This window comes from Sapajus apella, unplaced genomic scaffold (genome assembly GCF_009761245.1).
Source record: "Sapajus apella isolate SASKATOON/1434 unplaced genomic scaffold, GSC_monkey_1.0 scaffold124, whole genome shotgun sequence".
NCBI lineage: Eukaryota > Metazoa > Chordata > Mammalia > Primates > Cebidae > Sapajus > Sapajus apella.
In genome coordinates, this window is record NW_022437064.1 from 4,457,226 (window position 1) to 4,484,117 (window position 26,892).

Consider the following 26,892-nt stretch of genomic DNA (forward strand, 5'->3'; position numbering starts at 1 on the left):
CTGGGGACATAAGTGTTTTGGGGAGCTGACTAAGGGAAAGTTGAATTGGGGAATATATTAAATTGTGGTTTTTAGTAGGGTATATTTATGAGAGTCAAGTCACTTCTTTACATAGTTAAGCTATTACTGACTGATCTGGCATAGAAATGGCTTCCGGATTCTTCTCGTGCACTTGAGCCAACATACCAGGCATCATGTTGAAGGACTAGGGCTAGAGGCCATATCAGGATATATATATATATATATATATATATATATATATATATAAAACCTACTGTCCTGTAGTAGGAGTATGTGGGGAGAGAGAGAAGCAGGGTCTGTAATGTGTAGAGCCAGAAGCAATTCTGTGGAAAATTCCTTCGAATATCTGACATGTAAAATTGTAAACAAAGGATTCGATTCTCATCAATGCCCCATCAAGACAGAAATTCTCTCCTGTTCAGGAACATACTTGATAATACATTATACATAATTATAAACCTAAAATACATTTTCATGAAAGTCATCTAAAGTAGATTTTATCAGAATTCTTGGGTTTCTGATGCATTATCCTGTGGCATGAACACATCTATGTGTGAGGTTGCGTGTTTTATGCATCCCATCTATCACTACTCAAACACAAATTTAGACCAACCATGCTAGAGGAAGACTATGTTCTATCTATAGAAACTCATGTTATAAAATTGGTGTTATATAACGAGGTAATCAAATAATATGTAGCCACTGATATCCCAGCACTTTGGGAGGCCGAGGTGGGTGGATCACCTGAGGTCAGGAGTTCAAGACCAGCATTCCCAATATGGTGAAATCCCACCTCTACTAAAAATACAAAAATTAGCCAGGCATGGTGGCAAGCACCTGTAATCTCAGCTACTTGGGAGGCTGAGGCAGGAGAATTGCTTGAACCTGGGAGGCAGAGGTTGCAGTGAGCCGAGGTCACACCATTGCAGTCCAGCCTGGGCAACAAGCACAAAACTCTGTCTCAAAAAATAATAATAATGATAATAATATGCAGCCAAATATGTAGAAAAATAAATTATAAAAAGCTGTCAGAGAATTAAAAAGCAAAAATAGAGTTCTAGATGTATGGGTATTCATAGCATTTATCATCTTTCTAATGTTTGTAATTTATTTTTTAATCTCTTTTTATTCTAAATATTTGCTTTTATAACTAATTTTATATTTATAATTTTACACTCTTTTTCTTAAATAGAAGATTAAATAAACTTCAAGTCCCACAAAAGCTCAATCTACTCTTCCTATCCAATTCTAATGACTGGTTACCCAAATTTGTCAATTCATAATAAAAGCCTTTATTGCCCATTGGCAGTCTCTGGTTTGCTTCTTTTTTTGTTTTAAATTAAAGACAAGATCTCTCTCTGCCACCCAGGCTGGAATGCAATTGCAAGATCCTAGCTCACTATGGCCTTGAACTCTTGGACTTGCAAGATTCCCCTGCCTTAGCCTCCAGTGTAGGCAGGACTACAGGCACATGCCACCATGGCTGGCTAATTTTGTTTAATTTTTTTGTACAGAAGGGGTCTCACTATGTTGCCCAGGTTGGTCTCAAACTCCTGACCTCAAGCAATCCTCTCACCTTGGCCTCTCAAAGTACTGGGATTACAAACATGCCACTGTCTGCTTGGTTATCTTTTATGTCTAAACCCACGGGGAAAATAAGAGAAAACAAACAAATAAATACCATGATAGTTTTGAAAGTGAAATTTATATCCTGAGCACGTGTCAAACATCAATTACCACCCAAGTCTTGTCAATCTCTGCTTCCAGTGGAATCCAAATAAAGAAACATACCTGTATTAGTTTGATAGGGCTAGCGTAACAATGTACCACAAACTGGGTGGCTTAACCAAGAGAAGTGTATTGTCTTAGTCTGAGGGCTGGAAGTCGGAGATCAAGGTGTTGGCAGGGCCGGTTCCTTCTGAGGACGTGTGGGTGAATCTGTTCGGTGCCTCTCTCCTAGCTTCTGGTGGTTGCTGGCAATCAGTATTGCTTGGCTTATAGTTGCATGCCCCCAATCTCTGCCTTCTCTTCACACAGTGTTCTTCCTGTGTGTGACTCTCTATGTCTAAATTTCCCATTTTTCTAAGGATAACAGTCACATTGGAGTCGGGTCCACTTTAATGATTTCATCTTCTCTTGTCTACATCTGCCTAAGCCCTGTTTCCAAATAAGATCACATTTCTGAGTAGTGGGGATTAAGACTTCAACATCTCTTTACGTGTGACATAATTCAGCCCATAACAATGCCTTACTTTTTTTGTACTTTCCTTCTACAAAAGCAAGTAATGATAGTACTCAGTATTGATGAGAATACAATGTGCAGTAAGGTGAACATTCCCATTGCTATTGGGAATGTCAATGAGAACATTAGAAACAAGTAATTTAAGTTCATTTTAAGATGTAAATTCCAGAAAGTCAGGGACCTTGTCTGTTTTCCTCACCACTGTTATCTCAGCTGCAAAACACAGCTTATCACACAACACATACTCAATGAATACTTGTTTTGAATTGATGTATTATCTTGAAATGCCTATACTGAATGGTTATGGTTTGGTATTGGTTAGAATAACTAGACAGAAGAAAATGTTGTTAAATACCATACTCTTGACTAAATAGATGGGAAGCTTCCTCTCAACCTATCTATTCAAAAACATAATTTAAGTCTTTATAGAAATAATAAAATATGTTTGCTGGAATTCATACAATGGTATAAGACCTATAGCTAATATTTAACTCTATAAAAAACATGTATATTGTATATTCAGTAAACCACAAATAGTTAAGTTTCCATTCTGTCCCCAATAAGGAATTGGTAAAAATGATTACCCTAGATAAATCTCTTTCACCTTTAAAATTTCATTAAAAATTTCAAATCTCATAGAAACCCCAAAATGAATTCTCTAATCCCCTGAGTTAAGTTAGGTTCTCCTGTCACTCACTCCAACAGATTTCAGAATTTCAATGTTGTTAGTACTTATCAATTTGAACTTAAATAATGTTTTATTATTGTTTTAATGCCTAGCTTTGTCACTATTACACAATCCATGAAAGCATACTCTTCTTGTCTTTTTCACTAAGGTAATTTAACCCCCAATATTTGCTTAGTGCCTAGTATATATTTGCTGCTCAATAAATATTTGCTAAGTCAACACAGAAATTACTGAAAGAATGAAAGAGCGAATAAATGAATGCATGCATGGAAGTATGGCTAAATGAACATGGGTTCATGCAGTCTTTGCCCAATTCCCCTGCTTTGGACTTTACCTAAGTTCTGCTGATGATCTTCCTCAATAGCTTTGTCCTAAAACAGTATTTTCAGGAATGTCATTTTCTTTCATTTTTTTACCCTAATTTCTCTGCAGAAATTCTGTCTTTGAGTTTGCTCAAAAAAATAGTCTATATCAATTTTATTGCAAAGGAGATGTTGTTTTCCTTCAATAAACTCTGCAAGAATGCCTACTGCTGCTTGTTTATCAGAGGAAGCTTCCCTTTCTATTTGCACGACCCTGTAGTTTTCCAGCCCTTTAATCTGGTTCTCTGTATTCCCTGGTCAGCAGCCTCTAGGTTGTGCCCACATCATGTGGATGGAAGCTAAATTCTTCTTTTGGTGGACAAAGTAACTTACTGATTGGGGTCAGGGCTACAAAAAGATCCCCACTGGGCAGAAGAATGCATGTAGTGAAGCTTCCTTTGTAACATTGTTAGGAATTATTTTCTGGGTGCAACAGGGAAGGCTGTTTTTTAATTGAACCATTTCAGGTCCACTGTATCTGCAAAACTTTTATTTCCATTTGGAGTCAATTATAAATAATGGTATATTTATTTTTATGAAAATCTTTATATTTCTTTAAGATAGTCTACAAGTGAAGATGCCAAGTCATTGTTGAATGCAGACTTTTTCTTTTTGAAGGATTTTGATACAAATTCGAATTGCTTGTCTAAATTTATATAATCAGTACAAAAGAGGGTCCCCTTAACTGAACCTTTCCCAAGGATATATATTATTATTTTAAAAAGCAAATCTTTAGGCCTAGGTACAGTAGCTAACACTTGTAATCCAGCACTTTGGGATGCTGAGGTGGGAGGACACTTAGGTCAGGAGTTCAAGACCAGCCTGGGCAACACAGCCAACTCCATTTCTACAAAAAGATTATTTTAAATTATCAAGCAGTGATGGTGTGTGCCTGTAGTCCCAGCTACTCCGGGGGCTGAGGTGGGAGGATCTCTTGAACCCAGAAATTCAAAGAATGCAGTAAGCTATGATTGTGCCACTGAGCTCTAGCCTGAGCAACAGAGTGAGACCCTGTGTCAAAAACAAAACAAAAACAAAACAAAAAACACAACTAAACTTAGTAACAGTATTAGTGAAAAATGATCGCTTTTTTTGTGTTGTTTGTTTTTTTGGTTACTATCAAGGATACATGCTTGCATATGAGTTGACTAGATGAATTTTCTCTTTTGGGTAATGATCTCTTCATAATATTCCAACTATCAACAGGGGCCCTACTGGTTTTCATATCTGTTTGCATGAGCTTTTTATGTAGAAACTATATTCACTTCAACATTTTATGGAAAATATTTTTCCATTTTAATATTTGCCTAATGGTTGTTTTGTGTATAGAACTTTTCATTTTTATAGATCTGCTGGTCTTTGCTTTACATTTTTTTTCCTGTTATTTCTAGTATAGGAAAACTTTCCCCATATAGAATTTTTATAAATAAATATCCATGTTTCCTTCAAATGTTTCTACTGTTAAAATTTTAAACATTAAAATTTTTAACCAATTTAGAATTCACTTTGGTGTGTGGAATGAAATGAGAAATCAAAGCTTTCATATTTCTAGACATTCATGTCATCACCATTTATTGAATAATTGGTCCCTGCTTAAGGGTTTATAACATGCTTCCTATGGCATAATAGATTCTTATGTAAAATAGCGTCACTTTACGAGTCTCCAAAACAAAATGTCCTAGACAAATTTTTCTTCAAGCATGTGCTACATTTTATTAATGTGCTACAAGGGCTCCAAGAAAGTGACAGAAACATGTGCCCATATAAAATTGGAGGGGTTATACAGCGAGAGACAGAAGGCTTACATAAGCAAGCAGCTGTTTAAAAAAAAATTAGAAAGATTTCATTTTTATTTTACAAAGTCATGAAAATATCATGTCCGTATCAGTTGTGAAAAAGGAATGATGTGGCAGAATGATCCATTATCCTAGGTGTGCATTAATTATACTTTTCAGGTATGTTTTAGAAGCATTTGTCAGTTAATAAAAATAAACCACGAATGCTTCGATAGGGATTATAGTAAACCACCTTCTTGGCCTCTAGGACTCTAAACTCTCCAGGTTCTCTCCTATTTTGTTAGCTGCCTTCTTTCAGTCTTCTTTGCTGGATCTTCTTTCTTGTCCCAAATTCTTTGTGTTGGTGAGCCCCAGGAGTCTCTCTGCGTTCTCTCCGTGGATGACCTCATGCAATCCTCTGGCTGTACATTCCATCTACTTGTTGATGGCCCAACATGTTTCTGTGAGTTTCATGCTCTTCTGGCAATTGCCTACTCAACATCTTCACTTGGAGTCTAATAGACATTTCACACTTAACATGTCTTAAGACTCCTGGTTTCATTCACCAGCTCTTGTTCCTTTCCCAGTCTTCCCAAGTGAAGTAATTAGCACCGTGATCCAACCCGTAGCTTCAGGACAAAAACCGGGGGACCAATGTGGATTTCTCTCTTGGTCTCACCCTTCATACACAACCCATAAGCAAATACTTTATGTCTATCTCCAAGATATATCTGAAATCTACTTCTGGTTCTTTCTACCCTTACCACACAAGTACAAGCCTGTCTTTTCCAGATTGAATTACTGAAATAGCCTCTTAACTGTTCTTACTGCTCTATTTTCCCCTCACCCCTACCTTGTCTATTCTCAGCACCAAGACCAAACAGGTCTTTAGAAAAACCATATTAGATCACATCCTCACCTAGTCAAAATAGGCACCACAGGACTTAGGCCCCAAAGTCCTGTTCTACCAGGGCCTGCACAGTCTGCCCTCACGTTACCTCCATCTTCATCTTCCACAGGTCCGCTCCGTACTCACTCTGCCTTAGCAACACTGCATTGCTTGCAGTTTCTGGACTACATCAAGCTGGTAGCATGTTGGGGTCTTTGCATTTGTTGTTCCCTCTGCAAGAAATACTGCTCTCCCAGATAGTCACATGGCCCTCTCCTACACTTTATTTAAGTGTCTGTTCCAATGTTACTCCCTCAATGACCTTCCCTGACCGCATTCCCCTTCTTTCATTCTCTATTTTATTTGTATTTTTTTTATTATACTTTATATTCTGGGGTACATGTGCAGAATGTTCAGGCTTGTGACATAGAGATACGTGTGCCATGGTGCTTTGCCGCACCCATCAACCCGACATCTACATTAGGTATTTCTCCTAATGCTATTCCTCACCTTGCCCTCCACCCACCGACAGGCCCCAGTGTGTGATCTTCCTCTCCCTGTGTCCACGTGTTCTCACTGTTCAACTCCCACTTGTGAGTGAGAACATGCGGTGTTTAGCTTTCTGTTCTTGTGTTAGTTTGCTGAGAATGATGGTTTCCAGCTTCATCCATGTCCCTGCAAAGAACATGAACTCATCCTTTTTTATGGCTGCATAGTAGTCCATGGTGTATATGTGCCACATTTTCTTTATCCAGTCTATCATTGACAGGCATTTGGGTTGGTTCCAAGTGTTTGCTATTGTGAACAGTGCCACAACAAACATACATGTGCTTGTGTCTTTATAATAGAATGATTTACACTCCCTTGGGTATATACTCAGTGATAGGATTACTGGGCCAAATGGTACTTCTAGTTCTAGATACTTGAGGAATAGCCACACTGTCTTCCACAGTGGTTGAACTCTCACAAACAGTGTAAAAGCATTCCTATTTCTCAATACCCTCTCCAGAGTCTGTTGTCTCCTGACTTTTTAATGATCACCATCCTAACTGGTGTGAGATGGTATCTCACTGTTATTTTGATTAACCCTATTTTAGTTTTATTCGATGCAGACATCATTACCTGACACTATATTATATTAAGGCTTTATTTGTTTGTTGTGCCAACTCCACGAGAATCTAAGCACCAGGAGGGCAGAGCCTTTGTGTCGTTCATGACTGTAGCCCTAGTACCTGGCATTTTGCTTGGTACATAGTGGGTGTTCAATAAATACTTGTTAAATGTCGTGATTAAACCTATATTATTTTGAAAATATTTATATCAACATCTTTCTGCCCTGGAACATAGTGTATTTTTCCATTTTCTTGAACTTTAATAAATATATCTCAATATAATTTTGTTCTTTTCTTTGAATATTTGAAAGACATGCATTAAAGCTACTTATAGATTTGTATATATTTTTTCTTATTACTATGTATGGGCTTTATTTTTTTTTTAATCATCTCAAATCTTTTTTAGAAAAGGTAAACTATATATGTACATATGAATATGAATAAATTTAAAAGTTTCTAGCTGATTATTACAATTATATTGGAATGCTTTTGATTTCTGCCTATCTTACATTCATCCACTTATGTTTAAACAATTTTCAAATGATTTATTTGGAATTATAGTTTTACAATAACTGTCACAAAATAAGTATCATTTTATCTCGTCTTTGTTAATAGCACATCTTTTGTATCATGTCTTATTGCATTGATCACAGCTTTCAGAATAATATTAAACAATATTCTTTTTTGTGCATATTTTAATGGGGATCTCACTAATGTTTTGCTATTAAATATAATGATGGCTATTGGTTTTAATCGAATACTTTTTCTTACATTGAGTAAATATTTTCTCTATTTCTCCTCTTAAATAATATTATCAGGGATTGTTGTTGATTCTTACCAAATACGTTCTAAGCATGTATAGAAGCAAGGCTACTCTTTTGCATTTGACATAATAATTGGATGTATTATGTTAATGGCCTTCCTGTTATTTAACAACTTGTACCTCTCTGAAATTAACTAGGTGACTATGGTGGATTATTCTTTTATATACTACATTTGCAACTTGATAATATTTATTTTGGATGGTTTTTAGCTTCTTCTTCTTTTCTTGAGACGAAGTCTCACTCTGTCAGCCAGGCTGGAGTGCAGGGGTGCAATCACAGCTCACTGCTGCCTCAGTCTCCCCAGGCTCAGATGATTTTCTCCCCTCAGCCTCCTGAGTAGCTTGGACTACAGGTGCATGCCACCACCCCCAGCTAATTTTCGTATTTTTTTTTTAGCCAAACAAAACAAACAAAACAGGCATTCTTGGTTATCAGAACTTTTTTTTTGAAAGAAAGAAAGAGAAAGAGAAAGGGGGAGAGAGAACAGGAGTCTTGCTCTATTGCCCAGGCTAGAATGCAATCTAAAAATAGGTATTAAAATCCTCTTTTATGCCGATAATTGTGCTTAACAGCAGAGACAGGAAGGAATAAGGGAAGAAAATAACAAACAGCCAACCAATATTTCATTTAAGTCTGTGGATTTTTACATTTTTTGTAGAGATGGGGTTTCATCATGCTGCCCAGGGTGGTCTCGAACTCCTAGGCTCAAGTGATCTGTCTGCCTTGACGTCCCAAAGTGCTGGGATTACAGGTGTGAGCCACCACACCCAGCCAGTTGTGGGCACCCAGCCAGTTCTCAGTAAGTGCTAAATATTTTAATTCAGAGTTTTCTTGCTGCTCTTTCTTCCTGTTCTTGTCTACCTGTCATTTCACTATTACTACCAATTCTTATTATTCCCGGTAAACAGACAGATAATAGGGAGGAAGCTATTACTTCTCAGCTTCAGAGTCTTGTCTCAAAAGTAAAAATAGCCCTGTAATCTTCTTAATGGGTAAGAAGGAGCAGGTGGTAAATATCTACAGAAAATGGTTCCATCAAGCTGGATTAGTGTTGTGTCACCTTCCAATATAGATAAAAGCCTGTCAAGCCTCCATTTGACATTTGTTAATGGGAACTACTATTTGTTGAAAGCCTTTGTGTGTGTGTGAGGCACTTTACATCCATTATCTCAGACTTCATCTTAATTCTAGGAATTGGATATTAATATTCCCATTTTATAGATGGAGAAACTAAGGCAGGAAAGGGCTAAATAATTTGAACTGTTCGAATAATTTAACAGTTTAAATGGCTGTTTGTTGGTAGAGCTGGAATTTAAACACAGGGATCACTGGCTCCAAAGCCCACTCTCTTTTCATACAGTGACAAGGCTCACAGGGCAGTGCTCTGAAGAAGCAAGACCTCAGAAGATAAGCATGCTGCAACACAGGACGTTATGACTACTGCGGAAGAGTCGAGCACAATGTTACTGCCATTCAGATTCGTTTGGAAAGAGCTGGAGAGCCAATGGGAAGGAGGTGACATAGAATGGGGAGGAGGGCATTTCAGGTGGAGAAGAGTAAGGGCAAAGGCATAGGATCTGAAAGCCTAGGACGTGTTTATGGAAGAAAGGATAATGCTCTTTAGATGGTGGACTGTGTCCATGCTGCTGTGTAATCAAAGATACGGCTGGAAACTTTGAGTTCCTATTGTGAAACCTGAGAGATAGATGAAGGGGTTTGTTTTTAAAAGGTAGGCAGCGGGGAGCCATTGCAGTTTTATTTTTGAGACGGAGTCTTGCTCTTCACCAGGCTGGAGTGCAGTGGCACAATCTCAGCTCACTGAAACCTCCGCCTCCTGGGTTCAAGTGATTCTTCCACCTCAGCCTCCCGAGTAGCTGGGACCACAGGTGCGTGCCACCATGCCCGGCTAATTTTTGTATTTTTAGTAGAGACAGGGTTTCACCATGTTGGCCAGGATGGTCTTGATCTGTTGACCAAGTGATCTGCTCACCTCGGCCTCCCAAAGTGCTGGGATTACAGGCATAAGGCACCGCGCCCAGCCTATGCAGTTTTAAGTAAGTGGCTAACAAGTCAGATTGGGATGGATCATAGTGGGTAAAGATGGGAGAATGACACCCTGATCACGTGACTGTAAACAATGTATCAGGTAATAAATGGAGCCTGGTTTGAAGAGTGGCAGGAGGAATGAAAAGCAAGGACCTGGTTTAGGATCAGACGCAAGGGCGGATTTACTGCATTTGCGCAGCTAGGATGCTGGGGCACAGGGAATGGCAATCATGGATGCCTTCAAGTCCCTGGGAGCCTGAGTCACTGGAAGAAGGGTTCGGCCACTACCCATAGGAGGACCTTGGAAGGCAAGACTGGCTGGTGGAAAAAGAGATGATGAGACACCTAGAGAGAAGGTGGTTGTTTAGTGGATGAGATTTGGAGTCATCTACCTCAAAATGATAACTGATATTGTGGGTGTCATTAATGTCTTTCTTTTTTTTTTTGAGACGGAGTCCCACTCTGATGCCCAGGCTAAGTGCGGTGTCCAGATCTCGGCTCACTACAACCTCTGCCGCCTCCTGGGTTCAAGCAATTCTCCTGTCTCAGCCTCCTGAGTAGCTGGGACTACAGGTACATGCCACCACGTCTGGCTAATTTTTGCAATTTTAGTAGAGTCGGGGGTTTCACCATATTGGTCAGGCTGGTCTCGAACTCCTGACCTCAGGTGATCCATCTGCCCTCCTCGGCCTTCCAGACTGCTGGGATTACAGGCATGCGCCTCCGTGCCCGGTAATTAATGTCTTTTAAGAGAGCAATTTTAGTAAACATCGAAGAGCTGAAGCCAGGCAGAAATTCTCAATCCTAGTTACACATCAAAACCACCTCTGTATCTTAAAAACCACAACTGTTGAATCAGAATCCCCAAAGCAGAAGACCAGACCCCTCTATCATTTAATATCACCACAGGGGATCTGCTGGGCAGCCAGAGTTGAGCACCACTGGGGAAAAGGTAGAAAGTTTGCTGTGAGAAAGCAAGAGTGAGACAGCCTCTTACCTAGCCCAGAAGAGACATGTGCCATCTGGGTTTCCCTTCAGGTTTCCTCTTTCATATCCTTCAAGCACCTCTTTGTTTTGCAGATTCAACTGATACCTTGTTAATACTTTTTACTGAGAGCCTTCTGGTCGCTTTAGCAGGCATTCATCTCCTCTTCCCATAGACTGGTAAAAAAAAAAATCAGAGGGTGGTAGAGCTAGAAGGAAACATGTTTTAGCTTTCTTTAGCATCAGATACCTTTCGGAAGATGAAATCTTACATGTAATCCCGATGCGTAAACAGACCAAAGCAGAACCATTCTGAGAGAACCACAGCCCAGAACCCACTTACTTCCCCACTTGCCCCAAGCAAGGACTTTAGAGAGTCCTTCCAGATCTCAGGATCTTTCTCTCATAGGTTCAGTGCAACCTCCTCTCTTTCAGGTAAGGACATTGAGATTTTTGAGTGGTGAAATAGATCTTTGGTGGCATAATTAGGTTAAGTCTCCTAAATCCTTATGCAGTTTTCCTTCCTTCACAGGGTGTTGTCTCTCCCTCTGCCAGTCTGACATCTCCCTAAAATTCACTCTCCATTCCGACAGAGAAAGGTATGCAGGGAATCAAATTACCCACAGCAGCCTTGGTACAAGGTTAAGTGAGGGAAGAGGCTGCAACTCCTGACTGCCCTGAATTATGTGGTTTATCTACAGGGATCTCATTTATCTCTCTGCTCCAGTTTCAGCTCTCTCTGGTAATTCTGAGTGGCCTGTAAAATCGTTATCTGGCCAATGCAGGGAGATAAAAAGGCTTGTTAGTTTTAAAGGGAACGTGTCAGTGACTGAAGTTTTATCAGCAGGATGAGCATGGAAAAACGTTTTTCCTTATACCGATCTGAGGAAAAAGTAATGAGACCTAAGGCATTATAATTGAAAATGAGAACTGTTAAGTATCTTTTTTGCATATTTTATGTGACTGTCAAGGGAGGCTACTATGAGGCATATTTGGCCCTAAAATACTTTTGGCATCTCCTATACTCCCTAGTTGTCCCAAAGCTTTTTCCTGGCTGCCTGTAACTCTTTGGGAATGTTTGTCACAATAGAAGGAACCACAACTTCTAAAGAGGCTAAGATAAATTTCTGACGTGAGGATACTTAACTTTGAATTCTTATATTTGAGAAAAAATTGTTCAAAGACTTGAAAGATTCTTCCTAAATAATGGCATTTAGGAGATTTAACCTCTTTTCTCATACATGCTATACTCCTGTACAGTGTGCCTTTGCTGAGGTTGCATTCATTGTTAATATTTCGCTGTATAATCACAGGTCTAGGTGGGATCGTAGAAAGCTAGTCCATTGCCTTGTTACTATGCAGACACATATTTCAATCACAGAAGACTGTGTTCATCTTTTTTTTAAGGAGACATTGAACAAGGTTTTCCTTGTATTAATGCCAGATGATTCTGCAGGCTGCTGTTTAGCTCACAACTTCTTGTTCAGGTCTCAAGAAGAGAGTCGTTATTACCGCCAAATCATCTTCCAGCACCCTGCAACAATACTCATTTCTGGTATCATTGCAAATTTTCTTCATCCATCCATGCGAGGGGACCATGCTGTAACTACAGCCCTCTGTAATTCACGGTGTAAGTCAGCAGCAACATTGGCAGGATAGAAATCTTTTCCCCGAGTGGCTATTAGTAAAACTCATGAGTATCCCTTCATTCTTGGCACGTAGTTGAGTTTAGGAATCTAACTCAGATTCATTCACATAGCAGTACTAAAAAATAAAATTGGAAGTTCAATAAACGAATAACTCTGTTAAGATATTCATTCTTTAATATCTGAAAATTCATATTTAACAGAAGAAGACTGCACTTACCTGGCTGTTTACATTTTCTCCCTGCATCTCCCTCCTTTTTCCTTTGATTTATGTCAGTAGCCAAAGCAATTGTGGATTGAAATACATGTGTATTGACCTCCAGATTCCAGGCTTTGCCCCGCCTCCCTCTCTCCACTGCCTTTGGCTACTCCTTGTCCTACTCCATCTTCTAGGCTCGCAGTCACTTAGCCCTGTGTATTGAAAAGAAGCTCACCCAGGCTGTGCATAGTGTCCCGGTGGCTGTGGCTAAAGGTATATGATCATGGTAATGGTACGTGCCTTAGATTTACATAGACTTCCCAGCATTTTCCCTTTTATCATCTCCATAGAGGACAAGGTTTAAATCCACAAACAGCAACTCCCTTCACCAAGAGGCTAGGTGAGCACTTTAAAGAGTGCTTGAACACAGTATTTTCCAATATTCCCAGGGGAAGAGTATTACCTGGGCACTTGTTAAACATTCAGATTCCTGGATCCCAAATAGACCCACTATAAATATGAATGCTTAGAGTAAGGTCCTGGGATCTATATTTATATCAACAGCCCTGGAGAATTCATATCACAACACAAGGTTAGAAAGCATTCTGCTAGAAAGACGCTTATTGCTCTCACAGGCTCAGTGCCAGCAGCTCTGGAAGGACTCAGTGACCAAAGTGCTGGGCATTTATATGGTGCCAGATTTGTAGCATCAGATGTATATCAATAGCAGGATGTAAGGGGAGGCTGGGTGCTAGAGATTCTACTCAGACTACTTTCCTGATCCTAGAGAGGTGCTGCAGGTGGCAGTGAATCCTAATGGACTGTAGAGCTAAGTGGAAGGAACAGGGGGTCTTCTAATAACAGCACCTGCGCCCTTTTAATTGGCTTGGCCCAGACCTGGTGTAGTCTGACCCAGGTTTGCAGCTTGGATGTGTTCTTTTTCCCAGGGCCGTTGCCTGGTCCGTTAGTGTAACAGTGTACAGAGTATCTGGTTCCCAGAGAGTCTTCCCTGCCCTAAACCAGAGTCTTGGAGAACAGAAGGTGGGGATGGACCAGCCTGGAGTAAAGGGGCAGGTAGGAGGTGAAATTATGGAAACTGCAACTAGGAAGCTTGTACATTTCTGGGGCTATGTAACTCAGCCAGGTGCTAGGATTCAACATAGTACTTTCATTTATACTAATTAATCTTACTGAGGGATAAGAGTTCTTTTTCTATACCTCAAACTTTAGTTTCCCTTAGTGGTAGTAAGTGTAGAGCTAAATTCAACATAAGATCTTAGATTTTTGGCCAGGCATAGTGGCTCACGACTGTAATTTCAGCACTTTGGGAGGCCCAGGAGGGAGGAACACTTGGGGTCAGGAGTTCAATGAGACCAGCCTGGCCAACACAGTAAAATCCCATTTCTATTTTATTTTAAAAGAAACAAAACAAAAACAAAAACAAAACTTAGATTTTCAATGATCTTGCACCTTTTTTACTTTTAGAGGATAAATGATCATTGAATTAAAACAAAAGTTAGTTTTCAGTTATAAATCATTACTGTGTATTTTATGCCTAATAATTATGTCACTCTGGAATTGATGAATTTGAAGAAACATGGAAAATTATATTGGCTATGGCTGTGAATCTAGTGATGTGAAGATGTTGGATTTATATATGTTAATTTGATTCATATTCAAGTCAAAACACGCATATTTTTAATCAGCAAATGGTTTAATATGCTTTCCATACTTGTAAAAAATGAAAAGTACTGAGAGCTATTTTTTGCCTTGTCATTCATTCTGTCAACAGTACTTATTATGAATGTGGTGCATTTGGGTACAAGGCAGAGTTACAAAAGCAATAGAAAATATGTCCCTTTGGTAGCAGAAAGCAGAATAAACTTAAACACAATTTTTTTCTCACTTTATGCTTTGAGGAGTGTTTCTGTAAAATCATGTGTGTCATTTGAACTTTTAAGACTCAAGATCTCATAAATATTAAATTCGGAGCTGATTTATAACCATTGTGTTGGACCTTCCATTGCCATTTTTATTAGTCATTCATTCATTCACTTTTTATAAAATAATATTATTCACTTAGCATGTGTGAAATACTTGCAAGGCAGCATGCTACAAAGAAAACTTGATCCTTGACCTCAAAGGGTTTACTGATTACTAGAAAAGGTAGCTGACTATTAAAATGAAAACTTGGGTGGTCAGCTTGGAGGGCAGCTGTGTTCTCTCACCGCCACAGCCCAGCTCACCTCAGCTGTGTTGGATTCTCATGTGAGGCTTGAGAGGGGCTAGCGCCTCCTGTAAGAGAACAGAAGTGAAGGTGGGCTGACTTCTGCCCAAGATGGTGTTCTGGACAGTCTCCCAGCTTCCTGAGCTGCTTCTCTAGAGCTTCGTTGTACCTGCTTCCAATTAGCCCAGAAACTGGTTTCAAGCTAATCCCATAACCTCCATGACTCTCTCAATAAGATATTAGTAAAATTATTACATAACTTTTTCAGAGTTAATTTACAGGTTAAATCTGATTTCTGCTCTCAACAGCTTTTGTTGGGCTGTTAACAATCCGTTAGTGAACAATTCAGTTTACTAGGGAAGCAGCTCTCTGTTTAAAGGGATGCTTGGATAAATCCCTCAGCAAAGTAGATCCTTTTATAAGTGGTAATATCTTAATTAATTTTTACAATTATATTAGATTTTCTTTTGATTTTCTTTTAGATTGGAGGGTTCATGATTCTACTTACGTCAGATTCATGAAGCAGCTGTGGTTGCACTTACCTGGCAGCAGTCATGAATCTGACTGCTCTAGGTATCTCATATAAGTGGAATCATACAATATTTGTTCCTTTGTGTCTGGCCTATTTCACTTAGCATAGTGTTTTTGAGATCCATCCATGTTGTAGCAATATCAGAATCCTGTTCCTTTTTAAGGATGAATAAAGTTCCATTGCATTTGTATATCACATTTTGTTTATCCATGCAAACAAAATGTGAAATATGTTGATGGCCAGTTGGGTTCTTTCCACCTTTTGGCTATTGTGTTGCTATGAGCATTGGTATACAAACAGGCATCTGTTTGGGCCCCTGCTTTTAATTCTTTGGGATATAGGCCTAGGAGTAGAATTGCAGGATCATATGATAACTCTATGGTTAATACTATAAAAAACCACCAAACTGTTTTCCACAGCAGGTGCACCATTGTGTTTAAGTTTAAATTTTTTTTTTTGAGACAGAGTTTCTCTCTTGTTGCCCAGGCTATAGTGCAATGGAACCATCTCAGCTCACCACAACCTCCGCCTCCCGGGTTCAAGCCATTCTCCTGCCTCAGCCTCCTGAGTAGCTGGGATTACAGTCATGCGCCACCGCATCCAGCCAATCTTGTATTTTTAGTAGAAATGGGGTTTCTTCATGTTGGTCAGGCTGGTCTCAAACTGCTGACCTCAGGTGATCTGCCAAACTTATTCTCTCATTCAAATAAATGATTCAGATAGAAGGTATTAAGTCTTGGTTAATTTAACTAATTTTTTTATTCCTATTAACTGCACTTAGTAAATGCTACTAGTACAGAAAAAAAAATGAAAAAATAAAAAGGAATTGGAAGAGGTGTTTTTTCACAATCCCATTCTGAATATTTATCATATACACATCACACTTTGTTGGAACTGTAGCACTGAATCCGTTCTAACCCATGTTCTTCTGTTTGTCTATTTTTTCCAGGTACAATCTTAGGGCAGGAACCATGGAAACAGGTACATTAACAGGAGATGTGTTCAGATTTTGTTGTTGAATCAATTGATTCTTTATAATAAACCTAAATGAGTATCTGATTAATCTGCTAATATCTATTCGTGTTTCTGGACATTAAATTCAATGTTCCAGCAATTATAGTTCCAACAGAAAGGCATATATCACAGAAGCAAAGCCTTTAGAAGGTAAAAAACCAAATGGTGACAGGAGAAATTATTGGATATGATTAGCATGTCCAGTGTTAAATGGGGCAGATTTTATAAGGAGTTGAATTATGCTTAACTCTGCAAAATACTTAGATTTTGGTGACAGATGGAAGGGTGGAGTTTGTGACTAGAAAATGGCATTCTGAAATTGTTTGGAGGTAGGAATGTAAGGGAACTTGCAAGCATTTTTGAAACAGGCCGGGTGCAGTGGCTCACATCTGTAATCCCAGCACTCTGGAAGGCTGAGGCGGGTGGATCACCTGAGGTCAGGGGTTCAAGACCTGCCTGGTCAACATGGTGAAACCCCTTCTCTACTAAAAATACAAAATTAGCTGGGTATGGTGGCCTAGGCCTGTAGTCCCAGCTACTTGGGAGGCTGAGATAGGAGAATCACTTGAACCCAGAAGGTAGAGGTTGCAGCGCCTGTGACCAGGTCGCAAGTAGACTACATCAGGCTGCTGCTGAAGTCACAAGAGTATACCCATGCATTAACAGCTATGGACAAGGCCACAGGCCTGTTGTTTGCCTACCCTGGCAGGGTGGCCGACCAATAGCACACCATCAGGGCCCTGAAACACTTATGCTCCCTGTATGGTTGCCCTTTGTCCATTGAGAGTGACAGAGGAACACATTTCACTGGACAACAGGTACAACAATGAGCAACACAAATGAATGTAAAGTGGGGATTCCATGTGCCACACAGCCCACAAGCTGCAGGTATGATTGAGCAATGTAACAGGCTGTTGAAGAATGGGTTATGCTTGCATGTCACACCCCCATCTTTGTGGGGCTAGAGTTCCAGGCTGGACCTGGTGCTTCAAACCTTGAATGGACAGCTATGGAAAGGTGGTCCAGCCTCAGTGGAGGCTTTGTTACACTAGGCTGGCACACCCATTCAGTTGTGGATACATACCAAGAATGGCCTCCTCCGATCAGGTATGGAGATGAAAGGTAACCTGTTGTTGGCAGCCCCAACACCCCTGAAAACAGGGGAATAGAAAACCTGGCTGTGGCCATGGACCCTCCAGGTCCCTCACTGTGGGTGGTTGGCCATCGTGGCTCCCTGCGGGGAGGGCCTACAATATGACTCACATGTCACTCCTTGGGTGTTCAATACATGGCCCCCACGGTTGAATGTTCATAGGGGAACAGCCAGGGAAGAAACCCTCCTCCAGGGGACATATGTACTGTCTATGGGGCCTATCAGGAGCTCTCCCATGACTTTGGCATGGATACAGGACTCAAAGGAACCACAGGGAGCTGAGAAAGGATGGTACCATCGCCCAGAGCAAAGGCCCTTGGTGGCTGCATTATTATCCAGGGATGAAAGGTTAGCCTATGTTTTGTGGAGGAATGTGATTTACCTCTCTTAGTACCTGTGCCTGCTCTATTATTTCAACCATAGGTTAACATGCTCCAACTACATTGTGGACTGGGCCCACACCTATGCTGAGGTGACCGATGTTTCAATCTGCTGGATCTGCACTGCCCTTCCAGCAGCAGCTGCAGATGGCATGCCTTGGCACACACATTCAGCATCTGCAGAGAATTGGACATGGCTGGAGACCTGGGGTCCCTTGGCTGATGCCTGTAATGCAACACATCAAGCATTGGACAAAGGACACCGTAAGACGCACAGCACATCTGCTGCCTGGAAGGCCTTTTGTGTTTATGATGAATGGGGCTGGATAGTGGGGGAATGTGTAGTACCCAAAGCTCAGGTACTGTGGTGCATAGACCAACACTGGAGCAACACTCCCATGAAATGGGTACCTGTCATGGCCTGTGCAAACAACACGTCACCACACTTAGGGTATGGTGGTATGGTGAAACAAGCGGTGCCAAGGTTGGGCCCCAATAGATTTTGTGCCCCCCTGGGATTTGATGGGTCTTTGGAGACAAGGGTGGCCTTAACTACCAGCAAACTGGACTGGATGTTGTACCTGGGGGTGGCCTTATGTACCTGCCACTGTTCTCCCTATGTTGCCCAGATGGCCCGCATAACTGGGAGGTGCTATGCTCTCGGTTTGTGCAAGTGTGATGAGCCCCCTGGTGGTTTTACCTCTTGGAAATGACTATCCCTGGAGCAGATGTCATAACTGCAGAAGCACAAGTTACTGCTCTTATGAAGCACACCACCTGGGCTCTGAATTACACTCTAGTGGTCCTCCTTCTGTTAATAGATGAGGTTGATCAGATCAGAAATGTGGTATTACAAAACTGAATGGCCTCAGACATAGGAAATGCTGCCCAAGGAGGCACCTGTGCTCTTTTGCAGGCGATCGGTCAGGGTGATAGGAAAAATTACAGGAGAGACGCAAACCTTCTTAGAAGGCCAGGAGGTTTTGCAAAGCTTTGGGGAAGAATGAGCTGAAGGCAGCTGTTCTTACCCTGAGGCAAATGGCAAAGTGCAGATCACAAGGGAGTACAAGGAATTTATCTAGATGTTTGTTTACCTATTTCTCTGGAAACCAACCTTTGATCATTTGCACACAGGACTGCTCCCTACTTGGGGCAAAGTTAATTACCCATAAGTTGTGTTTGCTCCAAGTTTTTGTCATTAAATCTGTACTAAATAAACATGAATGTCTCTGGCTTATCAGGGCCGCACTTTCTCATTGGCAGGCTAAACTGTGGGGTCCCCTAGCTGCACTCACAGGCAAAAATAACTGTGTCTGCATACTCCTTTCATCCATTGCTTGGCCAGAGTTTGCAGGACAGATTTGGCACCCTTTTAGGTACACAATATTGTACCTTTATCCCTGACAATTGGTAGAACATAAAAGCAGTCCGGCAAGGGGTCTTATGGCAGATTAAGGTGGTCGAGAGCCTTACTGATGCTTCCCTGCAGAAATGGTGGGCATCCCTAGGCTCTGGCCTATGCTGGGCCCTGATAGTCATAAGTAGCATAGCTGGAATCCTAATGGTAAGGCATTGCTGTCTGTATTGTTGTCGGTTATGGATTCAGGGATCTTCCCTATGGACACATGTCCCTGCTGGAGGATGCCCTAGGCCTGGGGGGTGGAGTGTAAGGGAAATGGCTGTGCTTTAGTCAGGAGTAGGCTTAGGCAGCCTTCCAGTGCAGCATGATTCAGCAGGTTTGGAGTGCAGGTGCACAACTCCACGTATTCTGTAACCACACCACATGAGGCACATTAGGCGATCACCCATGTGAGCTCCTGCTGGGCTCGGAGCCACTGCTATCTGCAAAATATATAATTACCCTGCTGATGCTGTACATATGGCTCACTCATGCCCAAAGAGAAAACAAAGCCATGTTGAAACTGTCGATGATTCCTTGAGTGTTTTTCCAGCTACCCACCACTCGCCAGCTGATTCCCCTTAGACTTCAGTTAGAACCTGACATCTCGCTTGTGGAACCAGAGGAAGGGCAGAAAAATCAGGAGGCTCACAGAGGTCTCAAGGGAAGCTTCAGGCTTGTCCAGGGGCTGCAAGAAACAAATTTCAGGTGGCTTTTAGTCTCTTTCTCTGTTCCGCTCAGTATCAGGAAGTAAGCTTCTAATTGGCTGAACTTGTGTTATGTGCCTGGCCCCTGGCAAGGTAACATCAGGGCCTAGTGCCTTGATCCACACAGGCATAGCTATGTCCAAAGCAGGTGGAAGTTTGTGCTATTACCAGAAGAAGGTGGAATGGCAGAGTTAAAAAAAATCAATTACTGCTCTGTCATATTGTGTGAAAGACAGAATTCATTTTATTGTACAAACAATTTTAATTTCTAAAAGTGAAACAACTGCTCTGCATATGCTTGTTCAATCATAATTATAAGACAGATATGCCCTCTTTTATGTTCTTCTGGGGATCTGAAAACTGGTCTTCTTTAGTAGGTATGTGTGGGCGCAGGCAAGAGGGCCACAGTGGGTGGTAAATCCCGAGGAATCAGTTAATTGTTTCGTTAGAGAAATAGACCATTTAATTGCTCACTTTTCAACTAAAGAACAGAAGGTAAAATATTTAATTCATTAACTATAACAAAAATATAGTTTAATTTTATATAATAGCTAACTAAAAGGTATTTTAAGTTGACCTCATTTCATAAAGGATTTGAGGTGAGGTGACCTTTTGTTTTAATCAAGGTTCTTTGATTTGCCAATTTGAGATACTCACTTCAAAGTAGCTAAAGCCCACATGGGATGTGATGAATGATTCTATTTAAAAATCTCATAGACCTCAAAGACAGAGTACTCTTAAAATCTAGAAGCATGCCTTTAGCAGGGATGGGGGCCTTTCAGAGCACAAAATGTACAACCATTCACAGCGCCCAGGCTGTCAGAGACTGCCATGGTTTTTCTCTGTTTAGGCTTCCTTCCTCTTTCTGCAGAGGGTGAGGGAGAGTCTTGGCTTCCTCCGGGAAATGCAGGCCCACCCCAGCTCTCGGGTAAATATTGCCTGCATTTCAGCCAGGTACAGGGTTCCTTTTGTTACTGAGAGAGTCAGACTCTCAAGTTGGCTCAGCCTAAATCTGCCGGGACCCCATCAACTGTGAAGTACAAACGTGGCTGGAGGTGGGGAGCACCTTGTGGTTGAGAAGGTCTGAGAGAAAGGGGTGGGTATGATCTGTCAGACACCCTAAAAGTTTTCCCTGTATTGTTTGAGACAGAAACAGCTGGGGAAGAGGGGTGGGGGTGGGGGTGGTGTGGGGAATAGAAAAAAACGTGACACTGAGAGAAATGCAGAAACGGTGGTGGTGATTCAAGAAGAGAAAATCAATAAAGGCTTGAGGGAGAGCCTCAAAAGGTGTTTAAGTCAGGATACTTTCTGCTGTTTGAAACGGGAAACCTCTGTCAAAGTGTCTTAGCCAAGAAATTTGTCTCAACCAATAGGAAGTTGTGAGGTAAAGCGACCTTCAAGGCTGGCTAAGTCAGCCATACAACAAAGGCTGGAAGGCTCCGCTTCTTTTCTTCCTTCTACTCTGCCATCCTTGGTGTGGTCTTTGTCATCAGGCTGCAGAGGATCCAAGCATCACATCCAAACCCAAGGCCAAGAGTGAAAGGGAGCATCTCTTAGATGCAAGGAAACCTCTAGCAGATTCTTCTCATGGCTCGTTCACCAGAATTGGGTCACCTGCTTATTCCTGAGCCGCGCCTGAGCGAGAGGAATGGGACTGCCAGGTGTGATGCAGAGGGCCGGTCTTCCCAGAGCATGTGGCTACTTTAACAGGGGGACACTGAACACAGCTGGGGTTCTGAGAGGAAGGTGGCAGGAGGGGTGGGGAGGCAACCGGCAGGTCAGCAACAGAGAAGAAAAACAGTATTAGAGCAGAAAGGCAGGCAATGACAGAGCCGAGAGGAGGGAGGCAGGAAGGTGGGCGCGAACAGTTAAGTTCAGGTGGAGACAGACAAGCTCGTTTAGTGTCTTAGCTTAAAACACTGCTGTCATATCTTGCTCTTCAGCCAGGCAACTATTAGAAGAACATGCTTTACCCGTTTTCACTGCCACTTGAAGGGCTGATTAACTTTTCCATAGTTAAGCTTATTAGCCATTTTTCAACTTCAGAGTTTTAAGGGAGGTGGCCTTAGTAGTATTCCGACAGAAAATTCCTCTCCTTTTCTCCTTAAAATAGATCAGCATTTATTGAGTTGTGAAGGAGTCGTGTGAAATAAATATGATTACTTAGTTGCTTTCTTACATCTTTATTTATAATTTTATCTTCTTAATTGTAAAAGCAATATAACCATACTTAAAAATTGCAAACCAGAAACAAGAACACAAAATCACCCACAATCTCATAACTGTTATTATTTGGTAAATATTAACTCTTAATCTTTTTCATAAAATTGCATACCATTTTGTAGTTTGCTTTATTTTTCAAAACAGGTATGTCATATACATGGTACAGATTTCAAAAACAAACTAAAGGAGTTATTTAAAAATAAAGCAGGTCTCCTTCCCATCAATATCTTTAGTCCCCCAGTTTGCACCCCCATTCCACTTTAATCTGCTGTTATCAGTTTATTTTGTTTTCTTTCATAGATAGCCTACCTATTAGCAAGGAAATATGTGTATGTATCTTCTTTTGCCAACACACTATCTTTTTACAAAATGACAGCCTACTGTGTACACTGTTTTTGTCTCTTGCTTTTAAAATTTAACAATATTACTTGGAAATAATTCTACATATAGTGCCTATAAAATTTAACATTACAATGTATTCACACATTGCCATGTACTCTATAAGTAGTATCTTCAAGAGCTGTAAAAAGTTTGAGCAAATGACTCATTCATTCCTTTAAAAAATACCTGTCAAGCACCTGCAATATCTGCAGAGTTCTGGTGATTCTAAGATTACTGAGAATTAGGCCACACCCTAGAAGGAGTCACAGCAGATTGGGAGACAGGTAGGTAAACAAGTTCTTACAGGCAGCCTGTAAGTGCCAGGATGGAAAAACACGGGGTGTTGAGGGAACAAAGGAGGAGCCTCCGAGACATTGAACAAAAGTAGTGAAGAATAAGAGGAATCAGCTCACAGACAAGGGACAATACCCCAGGTAGAAACTCACAATGACATGTGCAGAGGCACAGAATGTGAAGGGACATTGTGGTCCAAGTAACTACAAGGAATTGGATATCACCCCTACTCTTTGATCTTTAATTTCTGGGAAAGTCTTCAATATAAATAATGCTATGATAAACATCTTGCAGTATATAACTTTTTCCATCTGCTAGGGTATTTCTTTGGGTAGATTCCCAGAAGATGGATGGCTGAGTCAAAACGTAGGAGCACTCTGACCTGCTACGTACAGCCAAAATGCTTTCCAGATGGACATGTTGTTTCATAAGGACAGCAACAACTATGTGCCAACCAGTGCTCATTGTTTTTGTATCTTTATTAGATTTAATGTATACTTCTTTGATTACTAGAATATTAATTTCCCCCATATTATTTTGATTTCTTCTATGATTTGTTTTCTGTTTGTACTCCATCACTTCGATTCTACATTTTACTTTAGCTCTATGAGCCTTACTTATAATACAGATATTCAGATTTTTATTTTTCATGCTTGCTGCCAATTTTTTTTCTGGTCTAGCTTACACTAAAAAAACCCGACATGTGTAAGTGTTTAAGATATTACCCAATCGTATCTATTGATTATTTCCTTCTATGGCCTCTAAGTTGAGAAATACTTCTATTCAGAGCTTTGACAAATATTTTTTCTTCTGCTCTGCTTTCAAATGTATTTAACTCTTTAATCCTCCTAGAGCTTATTTTGGATATATGAAATGAGATGAGGATTCAGTTAGTTCCCCCTCCCTCCAAATTACCAATTAGTTATCTTACCTTTCCCTTCTCCATTGATTTTTCTTTTTAAGACTTTATTTTCTTAGCAGTTCTGGTTTCATAGCAAAATGGAAAGAAAGACTGCTTACTGTATGGTTCCTTATATATGGCATTCTGGAAAAGGCAAAACTATGGAGAGAGGGAGACAGTAAAACATCAGTGGTTGCCAGGGACTGGGGGGAGGAAGGGATTGAATAGGTGGTGTAGAGAGGACTTTTAGGTCAGTGAAAATACTCTGTATGATACTATAAGGGTAGATATATGTTATTCTATATTTGTCCAACTGTATAGAATATACAACCCCAAGAGTGAACCCTAATGTAAACCATGGACTTTGGTGATAATATGTCAATGTAGGTTCACTATTTGTAGCAAAAGTGCTATTCTGGTTGAGGAGGTTGATAATGGGGGAGGCTACGCATATGTTGGGTATATGGGATATCTCCAATGACTTTTTATTTCAAAGATAAATCCACTTAGAGATCAACTCAGTCATCAGTTGCATCTAATTTCTGGTCCTTTTTGAAATGTGTCACATCAGCTTAAGACAGACCTTTCTTCTGATTTATCCAGTATTCCTGCAGCGACTTCTATTTATATATAGAATTACAACATAACTCCAATAGGCTTAGGTAAAGCTTGTCAGTGCCTTCCTGTTAACAAGGAAATCTGCTGCTGAAAGATCTTACTTTAGAAGTCTACCAGATTGGTGGTAGTATGGCCTGTGTTTTGAGTGGGTGGAGAGCGCTTTTGAGGAAGAGAGGATTATTTCATTCAAAGGGCTGAAGCCACTGTTACCTCGTGTCATAGCTTCTGAGGTACTGAATGGGTAGGATCTCCTGGCCCTCCCATCTCTGTGGGTACCTGGTTCATACCTCAATATAGGTGTAGATCTCAATATAGCCTCATGCTGCTGAAGCACAGGACTATTTCAAAGTGTGGTTTATTGCATGAAAAAGTAGCTTCTTGCCTAGCCAAAACTTGACTGCCGGTTGTCAACTAGGTAGCCAGTTTTTGAGACAAGTGAGAGGTTGTTACCTGGGGAAACCCTATAACTACAGGCTCTCAAACTCAAGTATTCAAGTATCATCTGGGGAGCTTTTCAGATTTCTGTGTCCAGGACCGGGTTGCACAGGGTGGTGCTGGAAAAGTTTTTTGATCTCACCTCCTTCTAGCATTTGAAATCCCTAAAAATATTTCCATAGACATTTAAGCACAGTCCTGGGCGGTTCTTCCTTCTCTTTCCATGAAATACTGGTACCCGCTTTGCCAGCACCTATGAAAGTGCTCCAGGAGAAGGGCGGGTAAGCAACACCTGCTCAAGTAGGGTTCTAAAGCAACATCCAGCCTTGCTTTCTATTCTTCCCCAGAGTTCAAAAGCATAATGGTTCGTGATCCAAAAACCCAAATCCGATTCCCCAGAAGACCTCCCTGGAATCCGTTCTGGGTTCCTTCCTAGAGTTAGGAGGCAGGCAGGTTTCTTAGGCACTATTCTGCGGGGGAGGGTGGAGCGTGCGCTGTCTGGGTTTGTGTGGTTGCCACAGACCCTCGGGCGAGGATCGTATCCCGGGCCAGGACTCCTTTGGGCCGTCTCTTTTTCCTCGTTCCCATTTCTAGGATGAAACTCATTTCTCCGGCAGGTGGGGAGATTGGGTTAGAGTCACACGGGGATTCAGGCAGGAAGCTTTCCTTTGCATCGTCCCATCCCTTCATCCATTCCTCCCATTTTCTGTGGCTCTTCTCCCTCTTCCCCAACTACACTCTTTTCCATTCGGCGAAGTCCACGACCACTTTCCTCCCCTGTCCAGTGGCACCGCATCTACTCTAGCCACAGAAGCCAGTTGTGGAGGAGGGGGCGCGAGTGCGGCTACCCCAGAGGGGGTGTTGGGGTTGGCTCGCAGGTCCTCACTCACCCAGCCCTCTCGACTGCGTCCCTCCAGAGCAGCCGCCGCTCATCAATCCGGATCACTCTGCCAGGCTGCTCCTCGGGCGCTCTTCCTTCTCCCTCTCGCCTGCGGTCCTCCACTCTCCCACTCCCTACCTACCCCGCGGCGGCGCTCGGGGTCGGCTGCGCTCGGGGTTGGCCCGAGAAGGGGCGGGGATAAAGCGAGCGGTGGAAGGAGGCGGCTACGTGGTGCCACCGCGGCCCGGGAGCGCCCGACCCCGTGCGCGCGCGCGCCTTGCCAAGGCTTGGGAGGCGGGCGGAGCTGCGGGCGGCGTGGGCGGAGGAGCAGCCGGCCTGGCGGGCGGAGCAAGCGGCGGGCGGAGCAAGGGGTGGGAGGGCGCGCGCGAGCGGGCGGGCGGGCGAGTCAGCGAGCGGCGTCTCCGCCAGCATCTGCCGCGGCCGCCTTTGCCCGAAGCCCGGGGACGAACCGACGGACAGACCTCCTGGCACACGGACGCGGGCGCTCGCTTTGTGTTAGGGGCCAGCTTCGTCGAGGCGCGGGCTTGCAGCGCAAGGCTTCCCCGCTTCCTCGCGGCCACCCCGGCTCCGGCGGCCTCGGCGCAGGAGAGGCTGGAGGTGCGGGAGCCGCTCTCCGCCGGTCGGTCCCCGCGCGGCTGAGCCCAGGCCGCCCGCGCCGCGGCCCCGTGCGGCGTCCCTGAGCTCCTGCTCCCCGCCGGGCTGCTCCGAGCGACGGTGCTTCGGGGCTCTAAACTCGGGCTGCCGTGGCAAGTGTCTTCATGAACCCAGAGGATGTCCGGGAAGCACTACAAGGGTCCTGAAGTCAGTTGTTGCATCAAATACTTCATATTTGGCTTCAATGTCATATTTTGGGTAAGTTGGAGCGCTCCTTGGATTCCAACTATTGTGGCCGATCGATTTCGCGACGATTTCCCCCACGTTGCTCGTTGCCTTTACTTT

General features: G+C 42.1%; 1 protein-coding gene and 1 long non-coding RNA gene across 3 annotated transcripts in view; one reads left to right on the forward strand and one right to left on the reverse strand.

Annotated features, from left to right (window-relative positions):
• Positions 1-1,562: 1,562 nt before the first annotated feature.
• On the reverse strand, positions 1,563-26,226 carry LOC116538970. Its single transcript, XR_004263868.1, has 5 exons — positions 18,795-26,226; positions 12,810-13,000; positions 12,456-12,707; positions 10,957-11,109; positions 1,563-2,178 (listed from the first exon to the last, which is right to left on the reverse strand). It is a non-coding gene; the product is annotated as an uncharacterized LOC116538970 (long non-coding RNA).
• TSPAN5 (tetraspanin 5) overlaps positions 26,226-26,892 on the forward strand; it is a 185,774-nt gene continuing 185,107 nt past the window's right edge. For both annotated transcript variants that reach the window (XM_032261565.1, XM_032261569.1), the window contains exon 1: positions 26,226-26,805. In XM_032261565.1, coding sequence (XP_032117456.1) covers positions 26,725-26,805 — 81 coding nt within the window. In that variant the 5' untranslated portion in view covers positions 26,226-26,724. The remainder of the gene's footprint in view (positions 26,806-26,892) is intronic.